Raw genomic sequence first — 10,697 nt, 5'->3', positions numbered from 1 at the left:
AACACTCAGAGGCTAACTCACCAGGTGAGCAGAAAGCAGTGGTTTCTATCTGAACAATAAAGAAAACAAATAACCTTTCACAAACAGTTATTTCATAACTGCTTACAGTAAGGAAAACATTTAAATTATTATTGGCCGTCACAGGCTGCTGTAAGCTAAACACCTCTGTCTGACAGAACACCTCACTGAGTGCTTTAACTCATATGTCTCACTTTCAGGTTTCTCTTTTCAGCCGCAGACCCCACGTCGCCTCTTTATGTGCGTCGCTAAGTTCCTCGTACTACTTGTGTACTTTAAAGCGGCTGGGCATCGTTAACAATTTGCGAGTGATTTTTCAAGTTGACCGTCTGTAGTAATAGTGCCGGGCACATATACCATCAGGACGTTACTGATGGGGTGCGGCTGCGGAGTGATACTGTGTGTATGCAAGTCCGCATCTAGGACGGATCTATGTATCATGGCTGTAGACCTGTTAAGTAATAAAGATACCTCATACAAAGGTCTACGGATACCTTATTGCGGTCAACTATATAGCATAAATGACTATTACACCGTCTTTCTTGAACAATCCGAAGTGTTGCCAAACGTTTGATTTGTAGGTATTTTTCGGTGCGCTGTGTTTTTCTTTCTCCTCAACTTCCGTGTGTGTTTATAACTGAGACTCTCGTTCTCCGTAGTGGCGAAGCAAATATCAAAGATCGTCTCTGCTGAGCGTTGACAAGATGAGGGGATTTTATATGAATGAATCGTTTTACCGATACAAAGACGCTACGCAATCGATGCATCGCGAGTTCAACCCGGTTCAACCCAAACTGTAGCCGATGTGCACTCTTTCAACCGGTGCACTCGCATCTTGAACGTTTATGCCGGTGCACCGATGCGAATCGGTGAATCTTAACATCTCTAGTAGACACGTTAGTTTAGCTGCTATAGGCTTATAGGCTGCTATAGGCTTAGACTGTCGGGGGACACCTTACTTCTTCCTTCTGTCTGTCTGTACCTGTGTACTCTCATGTTCCGAAAAACCCAGCTTCCCCCAAACTTCTTTTTGGTGTCTATATCTACGCCGGGATCCTGAGTCGTGGCTGATCCTGTTGCTGCGGTCCTGTGTCCTGGATCCTCTATCCTGAGTTCTGGATTTGAGTCCTGGACTTCGAGTCGTGGCTGAACCTGTCTCTGCGGTCCTGCCTGGGTCTCGTCATGCTGCATCCCTGATGGCTTCCACAGGATTGTTGACATCCCCGTGGATTCATCTTCTTATTATAGACACATGCATTTCCAAACATTTGGTCTACCTACGCTGTAAAATGTATTATCTCTTCGATTTACACACGGCATCTATTGCAAGTTTTTTCTCCGGAAGTTTTTCCTTGTACGATGTGAGGGTCTAAGGACAGAGGGTGTCGTATTGTCATACTGATATTCTGTACAAACTGTGAAGTCCACTGAGAAAAATGTAACATTTCAGATATTGGGCTATATAAATAAACATTGATTGATTGATTAACATAAACCATTCAAAACAGCAGAACGCAAAAGCAAGAGAAGTGTTTAGCCTTTTGCACTGGGTGAACCATTTTAATTGAAAATAATGAACATATTCCAAAGTCCCCTTCTTATATTACATGCAATGGTTGCCCGTGCCAACACAGTGATGTCATTGTGAAAAGTGACAGCCTCCTTATTCATTTCAAAGTGTGAATGCTGTTCTAAATGTAACCCTTGTTAGAATGTGTCATGTTCCCTGCCACCCCCCTCATGGTAAGGGGACAAAACGTTTGTCCTGATGCCAGATTTGAAAATGTAGCTTTCAGGAAGAAACAAGTATACAGTCTACTAACCTGCATGTCATGCCCTTTATAGAGAGTCTGATCCATGAGGCAGTGTGGCCTATAAGTTAAGGATACAACACTACAAAGAGAAGAGGGACTAATCCAATAACTTCAGCTGAACTTCCTCATCTCCAGGCTGATGGAAGTCACCATGAACTCACTATCAGCCGCTGAACAGGGACTTTTTTTTATTCCCACAAAATTGGCTAAGGCAGAGTGGGAAATTGTTTGTATGAAAGAGGCCGCTTGTCTGTCTACATGCACAAGTGTGTTGTTTTGTGGTTATCTGTTGTGGCTTGTTTGCCTGTGCCGTTACATGACTGTGTATTCCTGTGCTCGTGGATGAGGCATAATGAGAAAGTGTGAAATGGTTAGTCCAGTAAAAATCACACACTGATGCTTTATGTGAATGTGCATTATGGCTCTCTGTAGGTGTACGTCTGTGTGATTAGGCGTGCTTATCTGGAAGTAAAACCTTTTAGACGACCACCTTTTACTCTTCACTTTCATGTGACTGTGTGTTTTGTGCCGCGTGTTGGCGAGGTTTCCTGCTTTGATTTGTGTGATGCTCGATCCTCTTCCGATAACAAACTACAGCCTCTCAGAGAGCGAGGCTGCAGCTGCTGGCTCTCTCACCCTGTCCTCCATCTTCCACCCTTCTTCTCCTTCGCACTCACCGGCTTTTATGGAGGCAATAAATAACCTCACACTGTCTCCGTGTTTAACTTGGTTTTAGAGGCGGTGGAGCAGGCTGTGTCTGGCAACATCACACTTTACAAAACGGAGGTTCATCGGGAGGTCTTCAAAGATGCAAATAGAAAAAAAGGCACCTGTTGTTGTTAATCTTAGTCTGATAATCAAATTGGCTAGCATTTTGAAGCATCTTTCTTACGGCAATATGAAATAGATATTCAAAAGAAATGATCACCTGTTTAACGTCTTCACACTTGCGTTTTAGTTTGAAATTCATCACATTGTTGATTTGGCAACCCGCGTCATTTTAAGTAAGGTTGTAACGAGCAGTTATTTTTAAACTAATCTGATGAATATTTAGTTTATTTGGCAAATTATTTTCTCTTTAACATGTTAAAAAAGTAAATAATAACCCTCTCATTAGTTAAAGTGCCCAAAAAACAAATCATCAAAATATTTGCCGTCATTAAACATTTCTTAAAATTAGTCAAAAAAGCCAATCTTCACATTTGAGACCGCTAGTTAATTTCATTTAGGTCAAACATACTAAACCTACTTCATTCAGTAAACTTAAAGTATTGAGGCCGGTACTAGTGTAACCCCTCGTTTCCACCAGGTCCGTCTGCGCAGCGGTTTTGGTCCGGCCTCCTCCGGCGTCATACCCTACCGGGGGCGTTTCAGGAGCGTTTCAGAAGCGTTTCAGAAGCGGAGCGTCTTGCCTGCCGGCTTGCAGTTTTTGTTGATTTGGGCATATTTCCTGGACAGGCTACTTACTTCTTCCATCCAGTAGATAAAAGGCTTTGGGTCGAGAAAATCATTACCCTGTTCACATTGTGCACTGTTTTTCCTTTTTAAAGGTTTTCCTGAACTTTCTTGTCTTGCTTGCCTTTAAACTTGGTAAAGTGCTAAATTCATTCTGTTTCTTTTAATCAATCCACATGTTGTAGGACGTTGATGAATTAAGTAAAGGAAATATCTGAAGTTCCCTCGTGGTAGACCTATAATAACCCCCTAAAGGTTCCTCGAAGACCTTTACTGTAACTCTTGGAGACTACATTAAGCGCGGCTAAATGAAATAGTGTTTCTGAGAGGGACATGCTCCTAAGTGGATGAAAAGGGATTCGGAAAGATCAGAGGCGACTCCCATTAATTGTGATCTATGTGTGTTTTAGTAGGGATTAACCAGGCAGATGAAGGAAGCAGCATTTACCTGTGCGGCCATTTTAAAGCCCTAATGGATCTGAAAGGCAAATACAATTACCACACTGAAAGGCCAGGAGAGGGGAAACAAGCCTTTCTAATAATAACGCACTTTACTCAAGACTAGACAAACGTCACGACTCTTGTGAACTTCACATCTACTGAAATCTTTTTAGTAGTGCAACTTGACCTCTCTATTTTAGAACTCTCTCTACAGGAGCCACTGAACAATACATTTTATTTGCAGGATATGGATAGTAAAGCCTGCTTATTACAGTATGCTACATTGGAGTCATTTTTGGTCCTACATCTCGTGTTGTTTTTGCAATATGATGCAAAGGAGGGTCTTGTATACAAGCATCACCATATGCTTGGGGGCAGAGGGACTCGCACAACTTTACAAAATCAACTTTGACAAGCTTTTGCGTTTCAAAGGAGAGTCCTTGTCTCTCTGTGTTTATAGATTTGATCACCCCTGTATCCTTTTGTTTCAAAGACATGCGAGTTGATGAATGTCAGGTAAAGACATTTTTCTGAAGTTTTAGTCCACAGCTCGTCAACAATCATCCCCATGACTCATTGTGACTTAAAAGCTTCTAACTTTTTTTTCTTTACTTTTGGCAACTTCCACACCATACCTGTCTCACCCACACACATTGGGACGTGGACAATTTTGGTGCAGGACTATCACTATATTAGGGCTGCTCGATTATGGCAAAAATCATAATCTCGATTATTTGGGTCAATAATTGTAATTGCGATTATTATATTTCATTTGATTTTTATTTGTCCCGCTCATGGTACGCAAAACCAAATGTACAATAATTGCCAACAAAACATGACTAAATAAAATGCGATTATTCATTGACTTTGAAAACATCCATTTATTGGAGAAAAAAAATGTGAACAGTATGTTTTTAAAAGTGGATTACCCTAAAAAAATAATCGTTTTATTTCGATTACATTGTTTTCGTAATCGTTGCAAGCCATCATCGTAATCGCGATTAAAATAGGATTAATTGAGCAGCCCTACACTACATATTGTCTGAAACAATATGCAATGCATTTAAAAATCCAGTGCCATGTACCCCCCGCCTCCTCCTCTTCTTCTTCAGAGCGGTGGCAGTAACGTAGGCGGCTAATTCTTTTCTCTCCCTCTTCAGAATCACTTGATTGCATGTCTTTGAATTGTGAAAGCGGCTGAAAGGAAATGTGCTGTCATATTCACATCATAAATGTTATTATTCTGCACACATAGCGCTCAGACACAAGTTTGACATTTTCTAATTAAATGTTTCCTTAAGCTGTGTACATCTCCCTGGGAAGTCTGCAAGACGCAGAGGCCCTCACTGCCAAGATGAAAGAACTCATTATTTTCCCTTGCCCACTATCGCCCTCAGGTTTCTCCCCTTTTTATCCAGATAACAGAACTATTCCATTTAATCAATGCTGCCTGCTGGAGTACAGCAGAGCAGCCGCGGTCAAGAAAATGCACCTTAACAACTAAGCATAAAATTCAATTCTGCCCCCCTCCCCCAAAACAAACAGGCACGCAGAGCAGCGGTGCATTCATCATTGCTGTTTCTGGTTTGACAAGTCGCTCTGTTTTAGTATTACAATCATAAGCTCTGAATTGGATAAGGGCAGCAGGAGAGGTTGAAAAATGGAAACACAATGGATTTGGCCCGCCACCAACAGTAAAAAAAAAAGCCCTTTCCTGTGCGGCTGGAAATGATAGCACTGCACAGAAGTTGCAAGGAGTCGGAGATTATATTCTAATCCTCCACTCGCACTTTAGTGGCTGTGTTTTAATGGAGCCCATGGGCATTGTTAGAAAAAAAACATAATATGGAAATTATTTGATCAAGCCAAAAATAAGAGAAAAGAACGACAGTGGAACTTTTTGGGACCTTTGTTTTTTTTAAGTGGATTGCTGTGATTAGTGACAAAAAAGGCCGATCAGCTCCACATCAAAAGCCAGATGTACCAAACGTTACTTGATGTATTAACATGTCATGGGATCTATGTTTCAAAACCAGCGTATCTCTGTGCTGCTCACAGGATTCAGTTTGAAACTCCATCTGATATCCCACTCACAGGCTGGCAATCCCTCAATCAAAAGCCGGGAGCATTAGTCTGCATTATCTGTCGCTGCAAACTTGTTCACAGAATAAAGGTTTCAATTTTTTTCTTGGCGGAAAAAAGACGACTTCTATAGTTTTTGTACACGCCAGCTAGCATTGAGTTTCCAGATAAGTCGACCTTTGAATCAGTTCTCTTGGCAGGAACAGCAGGGTGTTGAAGTTTGCTTTGCAACTGAAAGCTGTTATTGCAAACATTTCGGTTAGCATAGGCAAATATGATCTTAAAGAGCTGAAGAAAGGAAGTTTGGTGAGCAGAGTCCTGGAAAATACTTTGACGGGAACATCACAGACGATGTGTCCAGAGGAATCGATAGATGTACACAGAAAATGTTGTTTAACAGCCTGTATCATGGTTCATTTCTGTCCACAGTCTTTCACCTCAGCTTTTTATATTTTACCCTCTCGCCACAGAGAAGGATAAAAGTCTGGTTATGGACAGTTTATCACACAGTTAAAGTTGCATATATTGATGTTTGGGGGTAGAAGAACCAATAAAGGCTGATTGACAGACATCATCAAATATTATTGCCTTTAAAGTATTTGGCCCTAGGGGGTTTTAAATTCTGACACTCCGCCTAACCCCTTCGGAAAAAAATCAACATCTTGGGAATAGCAACCATTGATGAACCATTCATGCTGAATCCTAGTATGCAACGTACCCTTGAAAGTGCAACGAAATCCCTGGTTTACTTGACGATACCCCGGCCCATTCTGGAGTGGACTCATACGGAGCATCTTTTTGGTCTATTATTTCTAAATGCATTTGTTATCAGCACAGTTCTACTGAATCTAAACTCTTGTGTTTCATGTCTGTATGTTCACATTGTTCCGAATTACTTAAAGATTGAGTGTTAGGTTTTTCCAGCAAATAGCTCCAATCAGCCACTAATGGTTTTCAAGTACCTCAGTTTCCTCCATGAACCACTGCTGCAGCTCCAACTGCGGACCACGTTGTTAAGAAAATCAAATCAGAAGTAACTCTTTGTTCTTTCCATCTTTCACAGTGCCTTGCTTTGTGGAACACTCTCTGTGACCTCCTTCAAATTCAACTTCAACAGCATGACGCATATGCATCATGAGGTAGGAATGCCACATGACTTGAAGCATAAATGTACAATTATGTCCTTACTTGGAATGGAAGAAAATACGTTTACTTTAATTGATTTTCCTATGGACAAGAAGTTACATTTTGGGCAGTTATTTTATAATGTAGAACTCTTGTACAACTATTGAGGTAATTGTTTTCATTTGTTTAATTCATTTCCATCTTACATACAACAGTTCACCAATATATTGCTACTTTGCCCTCTGTATACTAAAGTCTGTAGGCACTCTTTATACTGAGATAGGTGCCATTTAAACGTTCAGGTCATGCTGTGTTAAATCTATCATATTTAATAAAGAAAAGGCCTCTGGACTTCGGCTGACTGTACATAACGTATTATTCTTCTCATTAGATCGATTCAGTCAATGTGTACCTTCTAAACACCAGTTCAAGATAAAAGAAGTCTAGTTTTGGACACGTTTCACCTGTAACCTAATACAGCTTTATTTTTCTAACTAATCATAATGAGATTGTATTCACTGATAAAAAAAAAAAGCACTTATATACTAACTAACTAAGCACTCATATACTAACTAAGCACTTACATACGAACAAAGCACTTATATACCATCAAAGGACTGGCTTATCTAAAGCCAGTTGAGTAGCACTTAAAATGTTTTGGCTCTATGGAACCTGATGTACTTATATGATTCTGTTTTCTTCAAGTTTGTATTTTGTTGGTCGAACGCACTTACTGTAAGTCACTTTGGATAAAAGCGTCAGCTAAATGCAATGTAATGTAATGATCACATGAGTGAGCAGGCAATGAGATAAATGTCTCACAGACGCATAACGGTTACTTGCTGAGTGGAATGGGCCTTCTGACGAGCATTGTTAAATTACAACAAAGCTCGCAGACTGTAGATGCCACCCTGCCTGTTTCCATGTAGCTCTCTGCTGGGAGTTTAAGCAGCATGGCAGGCAAACATGATCCAAATGGTTCATGAAGGAAGGGATTGCTTGAAGTAAAGCTCAAGGCAACATTTAAATGAAAACAGCAATGAACCACGGGCCTTTTAAGACATTACCTTTACAGGCAAACGGTTATTTGGTTAGCTTAAAGGCACTTTAATAGAGATGTACTCACTGTGGTGAACTCTCACATATATTGTGACTTAAATACTAAATCAACTGACTGCCTGTAATTATAAAGGGGCACTTCACCGATTTCAACAATAAGTTCAAGTTATATTGTCCCAAGAGTTAGTGCGTAATGAGTTATTTATTTTGTCTCTGGCTCTAAATATGGCTCCCCAAAAATGTGAAACCCGAATGATGATAGTGCTTTCATAGCTTTGAGAAACAACACTTATTACTCATTATAGCAACATTTGTGATTTTGTTTTTGTTTTGTTGGTATGACCTCAGTCGAGGGTCAAACAAACTTGACAGATATTTGATTTCATTGACTTGGGCTGTGGGAAGTTTGCGTGTGTATAACTGTGAGGTTTTATGAGGGAAAGATTTTGGCGAAAATAGTCTTTTGTTGTAGCAATGCAGTGCAAACATTGACAATCTGTAAAAACTGAAAATAACTTCAGTTGTTTAGGGTTAGCTAACTTCCTGCACTCTAGTTGTGGAATATTGCTTAATGCAGCCCTAGGTCTGCAAATCTACTCTGTGGGGGGGGAAAGAAGTAGCGAGAACATGTGGAGTATATGTGTGGTTAGAGTTGCGGTCAGCAGTGTGAGAGCAGCACTGTTTGAAGTAATTTAGCTTCACTGCCTCTACGCTTGGTGCAGTGTTTCTCCGTGACGATAAATATATACATCACACTCCCGTGGCGAACTGTGGTGGGGGTACATTTGTAAAAGTGTTGCTCATTTTGTGTGTGGGTGTGTGCTCATCAGTGACGTGCGGTGAGCTTCATGGCTGGTGAGGCACTGACTCTTTTAGAGTCAGATTTACAAATATTATATTTTCACCTTAATCAAAATATTCGGTTATTTTCAAAAGCTTTTTTAGTCTGATGCTTCGATTCATTTTAAACAGACCGTTCAACAAAAGGATACCCAAAATCTAAATATTGGATTGTTCTTTCTTAGTAAGATCCCATTTGTATTACAATTTTGGTCTTACCTTGACTTGAAGATTAAGTCCGTGCTCTCCTTCTGGACAACAATCTCTATTCGTTTTTTGTAAAAGTCCTCCTTATCTTCCTGTAGTTTCAAAAGTCTAGTTTGTTGTTTGTGTCTACCGTCTCTGCGTAGAATAACAGTAGCAACAAGAACCTGTGGGCTCACGTGCGCCCCCTTCAGTGCGGCAGAGGTTATGGCTGCCTCTCCTGCTGCTTTTTGTCATTGCCGTTATATAATGAGACGATGAGACCAGCGAGTAAATATCAGTATATACGTTAAATAACTAATTTAGAGACTATGGATGGCGAGATAAATTTAATAAAGGGGATCTACCCAAAACCATTAGCATTGGGACCTACAGTGAAGACTGGTGACACAGGCCATGCGCTTAGGCCCGCTTTCCAGCCAGTTCTGTAGTGGTGGGGGAACACCAATGTCTGAGGTGGGAGCAGAGCTCATCTGTGCCTCTCGTAACCCACGAGTAACTGCTGAGCGCGCTCACAAAATTAAAGAGCCGCCGCTTTTAAATTAGTGCCGGCGGCTCCAGCCCAGTATTACTGTGGGCTTACGACGTGGGGGGAGTGTGTGTGCATAAGCCATCGCTTATGCCGGTGGGATGGGCCTGAAAGATTGCTGATTTGACTTTTAAAAGGCTGTTGGATGTGAGGTGGTGGGTGTAATCACGTTAATCAAGTCGGAACGATAAGTGGATTGATTTTGCTTTTTGTAAGTTTTGTGTGTCCGTTACATTTGGAGTATGACAGGTGAGTTGCGTGGTGTGTGCTGTGCCCCTCCCCTGTGCTGCGATGTGCTGGTTGCGTGCGATGTGAATGTTTGTTGGGGAGTGCGATGTGTGTGTGTCCCCGTGGGTGGTCCTGTGGACTCTCAGGTGTTTTGGATATTGCGGTGCGGTGATGTTGTGGGTGGCAGGGTTTCAAAGGTGGGGAGTGAATGGTGAATCCATGGGTGGCAGTAGTTTCCGTTAAAATGTGGGGATGAGCTGTGAAGAGGAACTGCCCGGACTGTGGTGAATGAGGTGTTCTTCATTCGTGGGAATATGCTTAATACTAAGAACCCGACTGGAATGATTCATTACTTGCCCAGGGGAGACCAGTCCGCTGAGCTCCACCACCGACCCACAGCGTTGGAGATAGAGAGTACATGGCGTGCAGCAGGACATTGAGGAGGTTATGCTTTGGTTACTCTGCTGTGGTGTTGTGTGTGTGGTGTGTGTGTGTGTGTTGTGTGTGGTGTGTTGTGTGGTGGTGTGGTTGTGTGTGGTGTGTGGTGGTGTGGTGTGGTGGTGGTGTGTGTGTGTGTGGTGGTGTTGGTGTGTGTGGTGTGTGTGTGTGTGGTGTGTGTGGTGTGTGGTGTGGTGTGGTGGTGGTGTGTGTGGTGTGTGGGTGGTGGTGGTGGTGTGTGTGGTGTGGTGGTGTGGGTGTGGTGGAGGAGCGAATGGCGAAGTGAGAAGGGCCTGTGCGGCGAGAGCAGATTCCGGGTGGATGGAAGGTAGGGGGAATGACCCCGTGGGAGAAATTGTAGGCGCGACCAGTGAAGTGTTCTCAAATTTTATGAAGTCAGTAACGTTCTTTTTGAAGGGCTTGGTTGAGCGCCCGGGGAGTGTTTGCGTGGTGTGTTAGAGAGG

General features: G+C 42.0%; 1 protein-coding gene across 1 annotated transcript in view; it reads right to left on the bottom strand.

Moving 5' to 3' along the window:
* LOC104951859 (uncharacterized) overlaps positions 1–10,697 on the bottom strand; it is a 29,693-nt gene that overhangs the window by 9,864 nt on the left and 9,132 nt on the right. The window contains exon 6 of the mRNA XM_010778596.1: positions 9,412–9,463. Coding sequence (XP_010776898.1) covers positions 9,412–9,463 — 52 coding nt within the window. The remainder of the gene's footprint in view (positions 1–9,411; positions 9,464–10,697) is intronic.

The sequence above is a fragment of the Notothenia coriiceps genome, unplaced genomic scaffold (genome assembly GCF_000735185.1).
Source record: "Notothenia coriiceps isolate Sejong01 unplaced genomic scaffold, NC01 NC01_scaffold00000339, whole genome shotgun sequence".
NCBI classification, from domain to species: Eukaryota; Metazoa; Chordata; class Actinopteri; order Perciformes; family Nototheniidae; genus Notothenia; species Notothenia coriiceps.
This window is presented reverse-complemented; position numbering and strand designations above follow the sequence as displayed.